Raw genomic sequence first — 19,292 nt, forward strand, 5'->3', positions numbered from 1 at the left:
AGTAACAAAAGGGATGACAAATACCTTTTCATAGCTTTTGTGTTGTACACCTTACCAAAAGATCAGAAATGCTTGGTACTGTTTCTTCACAGGCTCCTTTACCTCATTTATTCAGGAGTGGATTATAAAACGAGAAGTGGGACAACTGATCTTATTTTTATTCATCTTTATGGAATACATAGTACTGACCATGATATTTCTTAATCTTGTTAAACTGAAAGGGGCTGGTCCTGGAGAGCACTATGCTGGATAGTGAGAAAATTAAAACTCCATCTTAACTTCAGTGCATTTGCTAGATTCTTTTTCATCATTTGACTTATGCAGAGATGCCTTAGCAAGCAGAAGGATAGAACGGTATGATAGTTCAGTTCAGCTATGTTGCTAAAAACCACCAGCACAGTTCTGTTGATGACTGATGTCAGCACTGGTGAAAGAGTTTTAATTTCACACTCGAGCTGTGGAAAGGTTATTATTTTATAACCTGTCTGGAAAACTTGGAAATATGTTTGAAAATCTTAATTTTATTAAATAATGTCTAGTAATATTGAGTAATGAGTACTGCTGGTAGTCACACCTATGATTAGGTGTTCAGTGTCCGTACAAAGAAATGTCACCTCCTTATAAACTAGTTACATTAGTGTTTGTGTATAAATGGTAGAAAACCTCACTATTGTGTTCTTGCTGCTTTGTAAATGCCTCTAGTTGGAGAATCAGCAGCTGGGAAGGCATCAAGGAGTCTTGCCCAGCATATTCCAGGGCCTGGGGGTATTGAAGGTGTCAAAGGAGCAGCATCTGGCGTAGTTGGTGAACTAGCACGAGCCCGGTTGGCACTAGATGAAAGAGGACAGAAACTAGGAGAGCTGGAAGAAAAAACTGCAGCTATGCTTTACAGTGCTGATTCTTTCTCTAAACACGCTCATGAGGTGAGTCTGTTGCATGTTATGCTGAACATTAATCTGATTCTTTATCAAATAAATGTTTTGCAAGTAACCAGTTTATGCAAAGGCATGTCAGAAGTATGTAAAGGGAATGAACTAACATGGATAAAGGACCTCTTAGGTCTGTTTTACCTATTAATCATTACTCTTAATAATTGAGTATTAATTAAAACAGCTTTGCCTTGTGGCTCATTGGTCTAGAGCATACCCTCTGTCTGAGTAATATGTAGACTTCCAAAAGTGCATCTCAGTTCCCATTACTGAGATATAATTAATTTTGAGGCCAAATCATCAGCAGTGATGCTACCATTAGAAAACTCATCATGCTAAATCCTTGCTGTTCACCAAAGTTGTTGCACTTTTGAGACACTTTATTAAAATCCCTTTGCTCATACTGCTTTGTAAGCATATGATTTGTTTGTATCATTGTGCTTCTTGGTATGTTACAGAAACAGTAATTAGAAATGTTTTTTTGTTTTTTCAGATGATGTTGAAGTACAAAGACAAGAAGTGGTACCAATTCTGATGAGCTCATCAATTTCATCTGTTTAATTTTGTCCTGATGGAAAAATCTTGGGTTTTCATTAATTTTGGCAGGACCATTGAAATTTCAAGGAGTATTCACCATTGGATACTGTGTTTCCTAGCACAAATAACACACTGTTTTACCTCAGTCATGGCGTGAACTGAGGAGCTTTATATTTAAAAGAAACACACACAAAAAGCAAACTTGAGTGTTTCTTATTCTTGAGTGATTAGCTGAGAGTTGGAACAGAGAAGGTAACCAGAACGTATGGAAAAGAGGGTAAAAGTTAAAATGTAGTGTGAGATGGGCAGGGGCAATGCAGGGTCAGTCCTGTGTTAATATTTCGTATGCCAAAAGTTTTTGTGCTATTGTAATTGCTGCCAGTGTTATATGCTCCTGTGAGGAGAGGCAATAAATCAGGGGTCCAAGAGCTGGAATGAAGTTGTTTGTCTTGCTGGACAGTAGCTGACTTACTCTTACCCTCTCTAGGACTCACTATATTTACCATTATTGCTGAGGAAGAGTTTGCTGTCACTTCTTTCATCGGGAAAGCTGGAAACTTGGAAGATGTCTTGTTGAAAATTGTATACATAGTTGACTTGTGCATAGTCTTTTCTTGGACCCCTGATCTAGTATTCTTGTATTCACATCCTATTCTGTGAAGTGGAAAACAAGAGAAAACACAATTTTTGCATTAAAAAAAGTCAAGTGAATAATATGACTGGAATGTGTCATGCTGGGAGTTTTCATTTGTGTTATGTCTGTGAAATGTGATAACATCTTCATTGTGGTAAGAATACTTCAATTTCTGTTCAGTTAAATATTATTCTTTTGCCAAAAATAGCTATTGGTTCAGTTTGTATAACATTTAGAATTGGCTGTGGGTTCCATTCATGCTGTGAATTTTTATAAATGTTTAACAGAATGTATCTTTACAGCCATTAATTAAAATAGCTGCGATAGTTTTGCTTAAAACTCAAGTTCTAGATGCCCCTTTAGTCCTTTACTATGAAATCCGATAATCTTGGACTCAGGTTTTCAAAGTTTTACACTCTGTGGAGGTGCTGATGCATGAATATTGGCAAGCATCTAATATCCTGATAGTTGTCAGTATATTGTTTAGAAAATTCCTGCTAGTAGAGCTATTTTCAAGTACCTATCTCGGCCCCACCCAGCACTAAAGGCAGTCGGCTAAAGTTTTGATTTAGTCTCTGAAGCAGTGTTTTCAGTGTGGGCCATGGTAAGTGTCAACTAAAACTTCAGGAATTCATGAAATAATGTTCTGTTTGGGCAAGGTAAACAATATTGCTGAGCTAACTTGTTAATGGCTGCTGCACTAAAGCTGTAACAGTGTGAATGACAAGAGCTCTTTTAAAAAGAGATAATTCCTTAAGATAAATGTTTGTATTTCAAAAGTTTATTTAGACTTTTTTCCTCAAAGCAGTAATAGTTACTGACTGACTTTATTTTATAAAAGGGAGTACTTAGAAGCAGGTAGATCTGCATTGTTTGAAGTTATTCTTTTGGGCTTGCTTCACCAAGTATCGTATCCTTTGTGGGTTTTTTTGCACATGTTCTGAATATTCCCAAAGCAAAACCTTGGTTATATTTGTATTGTTAAGTGATGTTGCAGATGCATAGATAAGGCAACCTTCCAAAACACTCAACACATGCAAAATACTGAAGTAACTGATGGTTCCTAATGAATTTTTCAAATGAAAGGTAAATATGTTTGGGCTTTGTAGCACACACTAAATCTTCTGATTCTTTGTATAGTAACACTTAATTTAAAAGGGCAAGTGAATTCTGTTCTTAGTACGAGGGCATGCCATACCATGTCCACTGCTGAAAGAACAAATGAGAATGTGACAATTTGAACAAGCAGCATTCTGATTTCCTTATGGCTCTATCCCTTACCTACTGAGGCAATGTTAACTCCAGTTACTAGACTTGTCTTCCCACGCAGTTTTTGCCTTTACACGCTTTTTCTTTTTGTGTCTAATTAATGCATATTTAAACCAATTCCATTTTGTCAAAAATCCAGGTAGGAGAAAACTAGGTAAACAGCTATCCATACCATTTCCAAAAATAAAACACCCTAGCTGACACTTATTCCCTTTGTTCTGTCACATATGTAAATTGAGATGACTTATTATTAATTGACACGGTGAAGGTGAACTATATTTCAGAGCAACAGATCCTGGAAAATTAGTCTGGTCAGGCTCAGGGGGAGAGGATGGCAAAAGTACTCTTCAGCAGATCATGGTATCGGTTCAATGGACGATGATCTTGGCTTGAAAGGAAGGCGTACTTCTCATCAAGAAACATTTGACAACCACCAGCAAGCAAAAAAAATAAGTGGCAGTGGGAGACCATCTGCCAGTACAAGAAGAGCATAGTGGCTTTTTTGGTATTATAAAATTTATCATAGGTGAATCTTTCTTCTGTTGCATATGTTCAGAGCATGCTTATGGATTTGAAAACTAATGATTGCTCATGAGATGAATACACAAATGGTTCTTGGTCAATAAAAGGGGCTATGTACAATTTTTGTCTAAAATGTTCCTGTTTCCTTCTCTGTGGAAGGAAAATGATCGTACACACATTGTTGCGTCTTGTTCCGCTATTGGTGGTGCACCTTTTGTACAGCAAAGTATATTGAAATCCTTGGGGGGAAGCTCCCCTGGTTTTTTCGCTAGCATTTTAGTTGTGTGAAACTTTTTTAGGGTGTCTGGAAAACTATAAAATACAACTGAGCTATTACTTTTTTATTTTTATGATGGAAGTGTAAGAAACTGCTGCTACCTATCTGTTTATATGTAGTGTGTCTCATTAGGAACTGTAAACAAAAGAAGCTTTTTTTCACCTTAGTCCTGCCAAATTGTAACTTTTGAATGCTGGTCTGCGTAAATATGTGTGTATTCCAAATATGTCTGAAAGTGTTACACCACAGGCATCTCCAGTGATTCGTTCTTCAGCAAACAGTCAGATATAAAATATAGTAATAGATAGCTGTGTTCCTCGTCTGTCTTTATGCCAATATTTTTGCCTGAGGTGGTACTTGTGTGGCAGGTGATGCTGGAAAGCTACATCCAAAGGAGGATTTTTGGAAGCAAGTTAATTTCCTCTTTTTCCTTTCATTTGCCTTTTCTCTTTTCCATCGTTGGCTTTTTTATTTTTTGTTGCTTACTTAATGGCACTGATCTCACCTGAACTTTTAAACTTGAATTTTTCCTGCACTTTAAGTCAATCATGGTATTTTAGTCCTTAATTTTGTTTCTGCATTTGTGCAGTTCAGGTTCATTATTTGTATATAAACACACACGTTCAGTAAAGACTTTAGAACAGATTACTTTCAGGCACATTTGCTAATTATGTGACTATCATTTAGAATGTGTGTTTTCTTAGCAAAATATGTATATACAATACAGACTCTAATGAAAGGCACGTATCCTGTGTCAGCATTCAGTTTATAAATTACTGCAACACTGTCACATTTGTTACTAGTTACTACAATAAAATCTGTTATATTTATACATACTGCTTAAGAATATACTTTTAGTTTTAAATAATTTTTATATGTACACTTCTACCTTTAATTTTAAAAAGACTTACGTTCAACTTTTAAGTCAAAGTACTTAAAGTATGTATATTATCCATAGAAGAAGTTGTTTTAAGCTTATGAATACATTCATATCTCATATGGAGATGATAAAATTACTAAGAAATGAAAACAAATAGCCCATTTTGCTTTGCAGAAAACAATCATTTTTACGTCCCATTTTGAACATTCTTTAACAATTCCCTAAGTAAGGAGAGGACAGATTGTGCACTCGGAAAACTAATGTGATGTAAAAGTTATCTCAGTAGCTGCAGTCTGTGGCCAACTGGTTTTCTATGGTTTTATATATATGTATTTTTTTTTTTAGGTATACACATGAAAGATATTTTTCAGCTTTATTTCTTGAACTCTTAAAATTCCCCAAAACAAGTGAGAGTTATCCAATAAATATTTTCTTTGAGTATTAATCTTTTAATTTTCTTGATGTATTAATCTTGATTATACATCAGCTCTTTACATGTAAATCAGGATTTTTTTTTTTTTTTGTATACCAAACATGCAAGAGAAAACTTTCAGCATATGGCTGAAGTGCCCTCTTCTTTCTTACCAGGCTTTAACGTAGGTGAGCACAGATAGCAGCTGGGGTTTGGTGCAGGGGAAGGTGGGCAACACCTTGCCTCACTCACTGAGTGGCAGGGTAACTCATCAGTTGAACGTGTTCTCATTCTAGCCAATTTCCTGTATGACTTACATGAATCTTTTTGGGTGGGTGTTGGTAGTTTTGCTGTGACCACAAAATCTTCAAATGCTTTGTAGACAGAAATTAATGCTGTTTGAGTGGAGGGAGGAAGTAAACAGAAGAAAGGTGTGGTGTAGGTGAATTGGCTAAACCAATTTTATTCATTGAAAAGCTAAATTAAGCTGGGCCAATTTCTTCTTACATGTGCTAAAAAGATATGCTGTATATCGTCTATTTGATTACTGTTTCAAACCAGATGAGTGTATGGTGCTTCTGGGTTCTTTTGCACCTTAAAGTTTAGGCTTAAAGAGATGGGCGTTCATTTTTTAAAAGATGACAAGGGGAGAAGAGGCAGAAACATAGAACAATCAAATGTCAGGTGTCAATCAGTATTTCTTTTAGTTTTCCATGTAAAGCACACAAAACGTTTAAGTCATACAACTGTAGGTTACTTTGATACTTGTTTTACCAGGCAAATAGTAACTCAAAAGTTAAACTGTTTCAGTTGAAAACATGTAAGGAGTTGTATGTGGATTACCACTACCATTCAGTAACAGGTGATGCAAAGGGAGAGGGGTGGGAACATGTTTTAAATATTCCCTTTTAAAACAGAATTGTAAATAAGCTGTACTGTGTTATTTTAGACCTGAGCTCTGCTATCTGTAGTGGTTAGAACTAGGAAAACATGCTGCTTTCTAGTTATGCTACTGTTTCATTGTACCAGCACCATGGGGTGGGGGGAAGGGTAAAAACAGTAAATTTCTCTAACACTGCCCCATTGTGGGTAAGCATGCTTGATGTGTAGCGGTTCTCGTTTATGTATCTCTTAGTGTGTACGTGTGTTTTCTTTCTTTCTTTTTGTTCGTTGCAACTTACTCTTCAGTTAAGTCTTGCTGAGCCCCACTAGCTCTTCTGAGGGTGATAACTGGAATATGCATTTTAGGTAGGGTTGCAAATCCATCTGTCTACAAATATAGTTTCGTATGAACTGCAAACTGTACTGTTACAAACACAACTATGTTAGATTGCATAGAGTTATTTTACTTACATGTACTTGAACTGAACTATGTCATCATAACAAAGTTAAAAAATTAAGTATGGAATATTTTTGTAAATAAAAATACCTGTGCAGCTGGTATTTTAAATTTAAAATGTATTATACATTAATGTTTCAGAAAAAATGTTCATATATGTGTATATGAATGTGTCATTATGCTGAAGGGCTCTTGATTGGGCAAAATAAACTATTCAAATCTCTCCTGAAATGAGTGGAGCTTACTCCTTCCTACCCAGTTGTTCTCCCACTGGCCGGAGCATGCAATGACTCCCTGGGACAAAAGGCTTTTTCATTTTGCTGAAGTTTTTGAGATGCACTTTTTAGCAAGTAGAGCGGTGTGTGCTGGAAGCACTAGCAGCCAGGCCAGTAGCAAATAGCCCCTAAGGAGCACAAAAGGTGAAATGGTTTGTCTGTGGTTATGTTCCCAAGCAGGTCTAAAAGCATCCTGAAACATGCATCTCAGTGGTGATGATGTGAGCTCCTGTTGCACTTTCAAGCTACCAGAAAAGTTAAGGTCATTCATTGAACAGACTCGGTGTTGTTTTTCTGTTTTGACAGTGTTCTTTAATTTAAAATCCAGGATGTGTGGGGAGAAGAAATTAAGCTGATTTTTTTTTTTTCTTTTCCTCTCTGTGTTTTTTTTCTTTGCCCTATGCTGTATTATTTTCTTTGAGGCTTAGCTCTGCCACAGGCCAGTTTCTAGCTTGTAGTCTATTAGATTTTCTGTTTTCTGCTGTTGGGGGTAGGGGAAGGGAACAGGACTACCCAGCTTTGTGAACATGCTCTGGATGCAGAAATACTGACTCTGAAGAGGGACAGGAGGAGCAACTCTTGAGAAGTGAAATTTTTTGGAAACTCGTGATGTCAAACAGTAAAATATTTCAGTGCTGGTTGTTTTATTGTGTGCTTGATATAGTGAGAATGTAGTTTCATTTGTGAAGTCTGCTGGTTCCAGGCCTCTCCTGCCTTCCTGTTCTGATTTCACACACACGTACACCCCCAATAGCTGATAGTTACGTTTTCTGAACTTTAAGCTCTGCAACACATGGGGCTATAAAAAGAATGATGCGTTGGAATAAAAAACTGCTTTAGATTCAATTGAATTGGACAGAAGACATTCAGAACTTTCACACTGCCTCCTGCTAGAGTTAGGGTTAACACCAGCTCTGGTGATCTCTGCCATCACTATTAACACAGCAGGAATAATTCCCTCCTTATGGGGACAGGCTGACAAGAGGAGGGGATTGTCAGACTGAGGTTGTGAAGGGAAGGCCCTTGATTTAGTGAAAGACATAAAACTTGATCCCTTTGCACATCATTTTTTAGGATATTTCCAGTGCCAGTGTACTGTAAATGCATTGAAGACCTATAGACACATGATGATATGCCCATTAGTATCAAACTGTGCCACTCTCTAAAAGTTTTCCTTATGCAAATTCTTTACTGGGACTGGCCCCTGGCCAGCTCTGCCCAGGACACTAAGAAGCCCCATAAGGTAGCCCCATAAGGCAGCCGAGGTCCAGTGCAGAGGGACTGTAAATCAAGCAATGAAAAGGACCGAGTGCAAACCCAGGTACCAGACTTGCATCCCAACTTTCAAAGGCAGTCTTCGTGCAGACTGAGGAACCAAACTTCTTGTTGCCTGTTGTCCTGCAGGTGCTCAGAGGCACCCTAGCTGTTAATCACGACTGCTCCCTCCTCCTGCTACCCCTTTGGCTGGGGGCTGGCCAAGCAACAGGCTCTGGCTGTTTCCTCTCTCTTAGGAGGTAAGGTAGCAACCTTACTAGAGACATCGCAGTCTGGCCTAAGGAAATAGGATGCTTTACCCCACAGTCCTGCACCGAGATACACCATGAGAGCAGAATGTCAGCAGACACCAGTTTCTCACCTAGTTTGCCAGCTGTTTGTTCAGAATGCGTAATTAATGCTCTCTTAGTAAGGGCTTGGGGGCTTGCATATGTAACTTGTTAGAGTAGCAGGGTTCTGCTCAGCTGCTGTAGTGCGCAGTTGTAATTTGTCAGCCACAGGAGACAGCCTAGGCTGAGATTTGAGCTCAGGCTGCTTGGAAATGAGGGAGCTGTACCCCCTGGCTGGTTGAGACCTAGGGAGCACTCCTTTAGCCTCAAATACTCATTTAGAGTTGATTGACTACAAAGGTACTCAGAAGGGGTGATGGCGGATTGTAGCAAAGCCACAGTCAAGAGAAGGAAAATTGATGTGTTTTGGAGCAGGTAACAGCGTTTCTGCATCTTGCTGCAGTCACAGTGTGAGCAGGGCTTCAGAGGGAGCCGATCATTGGCAATCAAAATGTCAGGCTGTGCTTATGTTTTGATAAGTTTACCAATTCTTCTGCCTAATTAAGCAGACATAATGAGAAATTTTATTTAACTGTGATTTCTGTGGCACAAGAGACTCCTACGGAGAATAACGTGGAATGCGGTCTTCTCTGTGGGAGTGAACAGAAAACTATTTCAAGCTGGTTCTCCTAACTCTCTTGGGCACCTGCAAGTCTCTTGGCACCAACTCAGTAAGTACCCTTTATCTGAATGTCAGTGTCACCTAAAAACCATGTGCTTTTTCTTCCAGGATCTTGAAGCGCACAGCACAGTGCACCAGGCCCTCGTGAGGCTTCTCTTCATTACAGTTACTGTCTTCAGACTGAGTTATGCACATGCCTGTTGTTCAAGTGGTATAGTGCAACATACTAATTCATATAGGGAAGGGCAGGATTTTTGGTTTGTTTTTTTTTTTTTGTTTTTAATGTCTATCTTGTAGACAGGGTTAGAAAAAAATCAGTAAGAAAAGGACTAATCAAGGTCATTGTATCAGGTTTTCTCTTTAATATGCTCAAACTCAGAGTCACTTCTAGCTGTGAACTTAGGAGACCCATACTTCCCGTTTCTTGTTTAAGCACAGCAGTTTTTGGTTGGGTTTTAGAGTTTCCAGCATCTCTTGAAAGAAATCTGTGAAGAACCTGGGGAGATAGAAATCAGTGCTCTTATTATACTGTTCAGTTAAATCCCTTCAGAAGGCTTTCTTTTTACACATTTTCAAATGTAATTTGTTGCCAGAGCAGGATCAGTGGAAGCTGCATTGACCTCCAGAGCTTTCCTTCTGTTGTAAAAGGCCAATAGTTACTTTGGCTCTAAATATCTGACATGCAGCTGCTTGCTCTCATTACAATTATTCTGGAAGCAGCTGCTTCCTTTCCAGTAGTCCAGCCGTGCTGCATGCACCAATTTTGGCAAGTCACTTGTGGGCTGTAGTCATTGATGCAAGCTTTCACTTCCTGCAGGTAAGGGAGAACTGAAAAACATCAAATAGTTGCTGGCTGGGAGGCTCTGATACTAGTATCACAACTACTTCAGAGTATTTAGCAGATTATACCCTAAGGGACAAAAAGTAATCTCTCCCTATGCACTCTGTAGAGCACAGTACAGCACTTCGGGACTCATTCCATGTCAGAAACAGACAGCATTGCATCTGCAGCCCTTCACTATCTCCTTGTATTCCAATACTGGGAACACGAAGGGATGTCAGTCTGAAGTGGATGCATAGTTTACCAAGGATTTAATACAGAACTTCAAGCAAAGAATAGATGTGGTCTTCTGAAGTATAAACAGTGACAGTACCAGATTCTGGAGAGCCAATTTCAAGCCTGAAAACCTTTCTCCTTGTGATTTAATCTGTGGGGAAAAGCAGCGCTAATGTGGATAATGCTGTTTGCCACAGTCTTGCATCAGACTGATGGCAAGCAATAGCCTAAAATTTATCCAGTTGCTCTTCCAAGAAGTTTCTTTACATTTGCATTATAAACTATTAGGTCGTGATTTGCTCTCGGTCAGAGCATGAGCTGTAGCTGTGTGTATTGCTATATCACTGAAAGGCCTGCTTATGGTCTGCTACCTTATTATTACAGGTGGTGCAAAAACATGGAAACAAATCTTGGTCTGAGCCTGGCTCCATAGGTTTCAGTCTGGTAAAAGAATGACTGATTTAGGTCAGAGAGGCAAGGGAACAGAAAGGAGGAGATGAGGTTTGGCTGAGCTCTTTGGCACAACAGTGGTTCTCTTCTTGCCACATCTTTGCAGCTATTGTGTCAAAGAAATCTTTTAAGAATGCATTTAAAAGGGCTGTTTGGGTATTTATAGGGAGCTATAAATGCATATATGTATATATGTATATATAGATGTATACGTATATGTATGCGTGTATATATATATACTACAAGTACATGGAAAAAGTGAAGCGGTACTGTTTGGAAAAATCTAGCCAGGATTGATAGTGTTTGGCATAGCTCACCAGTCATGAGAGATCTGGCATCCCACTAAAGGAGCAATGCTAACTCTGGAAGAGGACAGAGTGCTCAGAAGGCAATAAAGACAAATTGTGTTTGCTGCTGTCCAGAAGCAGCAAACACAAAGGGAAGCAAAAGGAAGGTAGCACAGGGGGAGGCAAGAAGCACTATAAAGCAGGCTTCAAAATGATCTTTATGGCTGCCTTGTGCAAGATGACATTTGTTGGAACCAGAGGAAAGGATCTAAATGAGACCTGATGCGAAGCTTTGTGATGTGGATGTATACAACAGGCTTTGCTTTAGAAGCAATGCACAAAAAAAGAGTGTGTGAGGCAGCAGGCAGCCCCATCATCAGTGCCTACAGAGAGTGGCTGGAAATGATGCCTGAGGAGACACCTGCTTGACCAGACAGAGGACCCAGATTATCCCAGTTATCACTTCATATACAGACAATGCCAGCTATGGGGCACATTTCCAAACACAGTCACACCTGGAGCAGCACTGCAGCTTGTGACAGGCCTCAGATGTGTCTGGCAGCCAGGGAGAGGAGCACACTGACCCCAGGGCTCTGCTGCCAGCAGTGAGGAATCTGAGAGCAAGAGTCTGACGTCGCTGCCTCCTCCCCAGCATCCAGATCAGGATCTCTGTCCTCCTCAAAGTGATAAAAGTGGGCTTTTTGCCTTTCATGGTTGGTAGGAGGTGACTCCATGACCCTTGTGCTGTCCTGCTGGCTGCTCTGACGCTACCAGCAGGGCTTTGATCCCCAAGGTTTTCCAAGGTGGCTTTGAACCAAACACAAAAAGACAGGATTTCTTTTAGGGTTTCTTTATTAGGAAAGGTAAAATTTAATCAGCCTTTGATTATATAGATTTTTTATTATTTTTTTTTTTAATGAGAAAGCAACAACAAAAACAAGCCCAATGCTGTTCTGGCTCAAATTAACTGGCAATGTTGCTTTCTTAGTGTAACTAAGGCACAGTGTGTGCAGCTTCCTTTTGTGCACTGACACGTGACGACACCTGCCCAAAGGGCATTGCAGATGCAAGCACCCTCTCGTGAAGAAATTACCAGTTGCAGAGTGCCCTTCAAGTAGCTTTTGGCTTTACAGTTGCTGTTCTGCAGGTCTGCCTTGCCTTGGGACTCTTGCTCCATGAAGGCAATGCACATGACAGACGAGCAGATTTTTTCATTTATTCCCAGAGCTTGAAGTGTCACATTTTGGCAAGGGCTTCGTGGGCTGCCAGGTTGCTGAGAGCAGGTTCTGCAGCAAGCTCACAGGCTTGGCAGCGAACATGCCCTGTAAGTAATAAGCTCTGTGGCTTTTGGGCACCAGATGGATGTTCATGGGAGAGATACTAGTAATATTGCAAATTAATAAGTAAAGAGCCCTCCCCTTCTCATCATTACCACCTGTCCTGCTCTGGAGTGAAATAAACCCCATAGTTTTAATTAAAAGCTATGCTGGTACATGATAGTGCATCAAGGATGACTGAAATTGCAGACTCCTCTTCCCCTCCACCGGAAGACTTACTGCATAGGCAACTGGGAGTTGTATTTTCCTTTAGTCCTTTGCACACCTGACTAACGCAGTAAGTAGTGTATGCTGTACTGAAACTTCCCACAAGAAGTTCCTGTATAATTAATATACAGGTCTCCAGAAACTTCTTCTTTGATGGGGTCACTTAAAAGATTCACACCCTCAGCTTTTTTTTTATTTAACTCTTCCAACCTCTGTGTGAGCTACTGGAAAAGCTTTCCCCAAGCCCATCCTCCATTTTTGTGTGGATCAGCATGGCAGCTCAGTGTGGAGGGTTTCACTTGCCTGCTGTACCCTGTGAAGAAATGCTGCTGAGCCACTGGAGCAGGGGCATCGCAGATGAGCCTTGCAGAAGAGGAAGGTTCCTCCAAGACTTTGTCTCTTCATGAAGATCCACCCTTTTCCCATCAGGTAGGTGAAGAGCGTGGTCCTGATGCCGGGAGGAGGAGAGATGAGAGGCTGCAGGGTGGGATGGGTACAGTAGTGCACAGCTGGTGCTGGCCAGCCACTCCTCCATGCTCCTTTCCCGGGTGTGGGATGGGACAGCCCAGATGGGGCAGAATGCAGATGTGGTCACGAAGTGCTGGAATGTGCGGGAAGGGAACAGCTGGAAGGTGCCTGGCTCTGTAGTGGTGACTTTCACAGGAGGGGCCTGGGCAGGGCCCCGCTGGCTCTGTTGGAGCCCAGGCAGGGTGCAGCTATGTTTTGGATAGGGCAGGAATTGGAAGGAGAAAAGAAGCCTGTGGATTGCCAACACAGTGGTGAGCAATTGGCAAGTTTGGAGGTGCAAGAGGTAGACCAAGGACACTCTTGGAAGGGAAGAGGAAGGTCTTTGTGTGGACAGTTACTGCTCTGACTGCACAACAGAAGCAGGCTTTGCTTGCCAAGACTTAGTGTCCTGTTTTGCAAACATTAGGCATCGCTGGAGATCTGCGGGAAGCAGCTTGGCTTCTCTGACTCTTTCAGCTCATGCTATTAGCTTTCAATGTAAACTCATCCTCTAGCCAACCAAGTATAACAGAGGACCAACTATGGACACAAGCCTTTTACCTCTCAAGCTTTGAGGATGTCCCCCGAGGACAGGAGCAGCAGCACTAGCATGTAAGTCACCCAAAATCTGACTGAGTCAAACAAGGGGAATGCTGCATCTTCTGCAATCCTACTCACCTCTAACTTGTGTTTGCTAGGAAATTCTTGCTTCTTAGAGGATGCTTTACACAGACCCTCCATTAGGGAGGCTGAGAGTTGGAGCAAGGGGAGAATTTGCCATAAAATACATAACGAAGGCAACAGTGCGGATTTTACCAAGGTCTGACTGTAATGAAGTGAGCCCTGGATCATTTAGTAATTAGTAAGGTTGATCGATCATAAGCACAGCTCGTACATAGGATGAAGGTTTTACAGATAGTGTCCTTTGCCATATTGCAACAACTCTGACACAACCGTCCCAATCTTTTCTAGCACTGAATAAGTCGGCTTTTGTGAAAGGCACAATGAGACATTAGGCTGTTGGTCTGGGTTCAGATATGTCAATCCTGTGGTTTCTCAGGAGTTTTTAAAAATAAAACCAAAATGCCTTTACTTAGCGTAGGCTGTTATTATGAAATGTCATTGTGTGTAGATTACAGATTTTGCTAGTTTAACAGTCAATCTTTTCCATATGAGTGTATGCTTTTGGCTGGGAAAACTATTATCTGACTATAATGGCTTTCTTTTCAAGCCAGAAACTAAGTATGGAAGGCACATCCAACCGAAATGAGAAATGCTGCGTTATTTCAGGTTTTTGTAAAACTGCTCTTATTTCTGACAGTGGTTTTGCTGAAGACAGTGATTTTGCAGAAGAGATGCAATCTTTCTTAAATAGACTACAAATAATAGCTAAAAACTGAATTGGAAGCAGAATAAATAGAGACAATTAATTCAACTGAAAAAGGCTAATTTTCATTCTGATTACTCATGCTAGCACACAATCATCACTTAATGCTGTTACGAGACTGTAGGATGAGGAACAAATCATGGAATTCAATTGATAAAATAAATAGTACAATACACATGCTGTTCGTTTCAATCTGTCAGTAATTATTCTCCGCTGTGTTACACAAAAATACTCCCCTCCAGTTTGAACACAGTTCCAAAACTCTCATTAGAAATATCAGGACATACATGTAGACGGTGTGGGTGAAGCTCAGTCCACAGTCCTTCAATGTTGTGTGTGTCTTTTTACCTTTACTTTCCAAATGTATAGTTGGAAATCCTTCTCCCCTGGCCAGTATGCACATGCTCAACCTGCACCCCCTCATCTGAGACATTTCGTTATAGAATCATAGAATGGTTTGGGTTGGAAGGGACCTGAAAGCTCACCTAGTTCCAACCCCCTGCCACGGACAGGGATGCCTTCCAATAGACCATGTTGCTCAAAGCCCCATCCAACCTGGTCTTGAACTCTTCCAGGGATGGGGCGGCCACAGCTTCTATAGGCAACCTGTGCCAGTGAATGGAGTTTTGGAAGGTTATTCCACAAACTCCAGACGAATCTTGCTGCCTCCCCTCAACCAGCCAATTTCCTAAGCTAGCCCACAGTTAATTGAGTTTTTACTGTCCTACTGTGCTGGATGTGTTTCACTCCTACCACCAGATGCCAACCAAAGTTCCCTTTAAGTGGCAGCTGTCATCCAAAATTGGATCTGAAGGAAAGTGTGTGCTGCTTTCTGCTGGGAGGACCCAGAGGTATGTGCAGCATTTGGTGCCTGTATTGGTTTTTGCACTTGCAATGCCTATCAACTCTGGAAACCTATTGCAAAAATGCTTTTGATCAAAATTCCTAAATTCCCCAAATTTATTGGTGTAGTCTTCATTTTCTGTTTGAAAGCATCATTGTCTAACAGCTTGATTTCTGTGTGATAGTGACCTTCCCCACCCTCATTTCTGCTCAGCGTGGATCAAAAACTCTCCACACCTCAGCATTTCTGCCATAGGTTGAGGGTCTGATAGTACAAGTACATCTGCTTTTCTCATTCTGTTGATGACCAGAGAATGAGTCAGAATGCGGAAGGGATTGCTTTTAGCATGATGTGAAATTTGAGTGAAACTGTAAATTGAAGTTTAAGTTCAAAACCAATTTTCTTGGCATAGGCGGCTAGACTATATGAGCACATAAAGCTTGTTTTCCTGAGAAACTGGGCTAGAGACCCAGTTTGAAGCCATCAGTACATTTGGGTCAAATAGTATCAAGAAATCAAGTCAAGAAACAGCATAAACAGCTTTACCTTTAAAAAATATCATTTTAGATAGTAATTTCTAGCTGGTGCAGGAATGTACTCCTAAAAAGGATTCTGTTAGGTAGCTGAAAACTTTTCCAAGCCTATCTTTCAGCTTATCTCTCATGTTTATAGACTCTGGGAAGGCATGTTAGTCTCTAGGCAATGAATATGATTTGTTTACTCAAAGAGCTTCCTGGAATCACAACGCTGCACCACTGTATGTTATTAAAAGATAAAAAAATGTATTACTGTCAGGTGAAGGGTCAATGTCAAATCCTTGTTTTATCTGGCAAATTCATATTTAAAGCTGAAGCAGGCTTGAAGATGCTCAATTGAAAGCGTCATCTTCAGCAAAAATATCTCATGATACCACATTGTTTCCTGTGTCTGGGTCCATCTAGTGTTGTTAGGACAAAAATATTGCCCCAGCATGCAGCTGCCTGTCAGTTTACCTCTCTGGATCCTTGCAATAAGCTGTCCAACAAAAAGAAGAAATTTAGAGAAAGATCTTCCTTATAGCATGTGTGCCCTTGCAGGGAGAGAGGAGAACCAGGCTGGTCTGAAAGGGCTTGCTGGAGTCTTTGTCTCTTTCTGGGTGTGAGATGTGGTTCTGCACTGAAAGGAGACTTTTTAAAATGGCACTGGTACATAATGTATCTCGGGGGGAAGAGGCAACGAAAGTAATTTCTTTCAAACAACTAAGCAGATGTGACTGGATATTGTAAGGAGCTATTCACTTGGAAATCAGAAATCATTTTTATATAACTGTGTTCCAGAGGAAACATTCTTTAAGTTTTTACTGCAGGACTCAATCTCTCCTTGCATGCTTGTCTTTTCACTCAGTTTTACACGCATGCCCCCTTCATAAGGGTTACTGTAATGTCTTTTGTAGAAACTATGATTATAACCTGCGTAATTATTCTTGTCCTGGGAAATTATTAAAAACCATAGAAAGCCTGCTTGAAGTGCTTACAGTCACGGCTCTGTGATGAAGGTGAAGTAGCACAACTCTTAAATTTTTATTCAGAAATAAACCGAAATGTCTATTGAATGGGAGGCTTGGGGTGGGGCGGGGGGAGTGGTGGTGGAAGCAGAACAGTCTGTTAGGACCACAAGACAATCTGTTTTTCCAGCTAGATTGTAGGAATCCATCACTTTGCAATGAGGTTCTCAGAGGCAATTTAGGTAACTTTGTTTGATATACATCTCAAACCAGTAATGGTAACAATAAACTACTGAGAAAACAATTTACCCTGTTTCTGACAATGATTCTTTCAATGTTGTGGTGACCCCATTAACCAACCATGTGCATTAGCAAAATCTAGCATTGCAGCTACAAATAAGGGGAAGAATAGCGATGCTTAAATGGATTCATTCAAAATCTAATAGCCAGTTGAAAAGCCTATAAAGTTTTTATCACGCATATAGATTCACCTAAATAGACAATGTTCTTATTTTTCCAGTACAGAAAAAGATGAGATCCTTAAATCCAAGACCTTTTCCACAAAAGGGCTTGAATTTCTATTGCAAATCTTAGCTACTGGAAACTGCTTTTGTAATGACATTTTTCTGACAGCAGAGAATCAAATACTTAAAATGCCAAATTTATTATTGCTCACATGCAAACACTTTCTCTCTTCCAGAATGAAGAAGTCCAAATAATTACTTATGCATTCCTGACAAAAGAGGCACATGAAATTTTGCCCCCACGTAGCGGAGCCGTTAACCCATCAGGTATATCTCCTGCAGTTGTTCCGAAGAAAAGACATTATGTCTTTCATCGCCTTGGTATGATAGTGTGTAACATCAGGGGCTTATGATAAACCCTATTCTCAAATGATTTTGCTGAGACACGAGTTGTGCTGACTTTCCATACAAGTACTGCCACAAACAGCTACTGCATTCATTAATATATCACATTATGTCCTGTGGGGAAAAAAAAGAGCCCAGTGGAGTTTGTATCGTGTCTCATCCTTGCTTATGTCTATTCAGGCATTTTATTTGGGTTGTAGCTCCCACTTGCTAGCACGGTATCCCTGAAATGGACCACGTTCTCACAGAGCTGCTGGTGGTTTTATTGCAGAGTGTCCCTTTGCTATCCCAACCATATTTACATAGTTCCGTGCATTATGGCAGAGCTTCTTAGCTGGTAGAAGACATACAGGGTGTAGATTTGTTAATGCCAGCCAGAAAGTAACAACTTCTTTGTTTCAATTCTTTTGGCAGGTGTTAAAAAAAAAAACAAAACAAAGTTTTAGATGTTTCTCTTCAAGTGCAGATGTGATAGAGTCAAATTCTTCAAATTCTGAGAACAGTGTGCCAGTCAATCCAAGCAATCTGTAAATCTCTGTGCCTATATGTAAATCATTCTGGAATTTGCCTGTTGGCACCCCTGTGTACACCAGTAAAACAAGTAGTCACTGCTAATGAAAACACAAAGAAGCACAAGCTTAACATCTGGCTCCATCTTATGTCCCATGCCATAAGGCAGTTAGAACCAGATCCTCAAAACCTATTTGTCTGCTCAATGTTCTTTGAAATTAGTGGAAATGAGGTCATGCTTACCTGTAAAGCTTTGGTTCTTTGGGAATTTTCAGGAGCTCTTAAGCACCAAATTTTCACAGCTTTCACTGTGATCTGTGAGCCTAGTGGTTTGAGCACTGCTTTTGAGTGCCTATCCAAATGCTTGAGTATCTACATATCACTAAGGTTCCTGCCTGTGGAGCTATGATCTCATTAAATCACAGCAGGTAAATGGTATCATGGCTGTTAAATACTTGAACAATTTCCATGACACACCAACAAGCAGCAGTAGCCCTCTTGTGCTAGAGATGTCCTGTTTCATTTGATTGCTTGTGATTATAATCCCATGGCATTGTTTAATGAAAGACCTCAACCAGCAATTTAATTGCAAGCTTAAACTGCAGCGCCAACACAGCTGCTATTTGAAATGGTAGATGCAATCTCACTGGGAGCCAGGCAGGGATGAAGCCAGCTTTGTGGGATGACACGGGATGGTTTGGGCAGGCTGAGGTGCTCCATTTCCCTCCCTTGAGGAGAGGGGCAGGCAGGGAGGAAGGGAGCAGGGGAGGAGGGCTAGACTCCATACAAGTGGGAATGGTATGGATACCACCAGCTCAGCCCTGCTCCTCCGTCAGCCAAGGACAACACAGTCCATGCAACATGTGCCTGGAATTCCTCCCTGTTGTGGTATAATCACTGTTATCACGAGCAAAGAAAAAAGTAATTTAGAAACCCGCAATAAATTAATCAAAGGCCATTATCAAAAAGCAAAGCCAGAATCGGTAACTATTTCCCAGAGACAGATTCCAACAAGACCACTGTGTAGCCTCCTTTCTTTCCTTTCTCTGGATTT

At 40.5% G+C, this 19,292-nt stretch overlaps 1 protein-coding gene across 11 annotated transcripts in view; it reads left to right on the forward strand.

The window, feature by feature from the left end:
- STXBP5 (syntaxin binding protein 5) overlaps positions 1-4,816 on the forward strand; it is a 110,440-nt gene extending 105,624 nt beyond the window's left edge. For all 11 annotated transcript variants that reach the window (XM_061471495.1, XM_061471498.1, XM_061471489.1 and 8 more), the window contains 2 exons: positions 703-923; positions 1,423-4,816. In XM_061471495.1, coding sequence (XP_061327479.1) covers positions 703-923; positions 1,423-1,464 — 263 coding nt within the window. In that variant the 3' untranslated portion in view covers positions 1,465-4,816. The remainder of the gene's footprint in view (positions 1-702; positions 924-1,422) is intronic.
- The last annotated feature ends 14,476 nt before the right edge of the window (positions 4,817-19,292 follow it).

The sequence above is a fragment of the Pezoporus flaviventris genome, unplaced genomic scaffold, assembly GCF_033815535.1.
Source record: "Pezoporus flaviventris isolate CSIRO_AGI_PZ_B2104156 unplaced genomic scaffold, CSIRO_AGI_Pfla_v1 ptg000066l, whole genome shotgun sequence".
Lineage (NCBI taxonomy): Eukaryota > Metazoa > Chordata > Aves > Psittaciformes > Psittacidae > Pezoporus > Pezoporus flaviventris.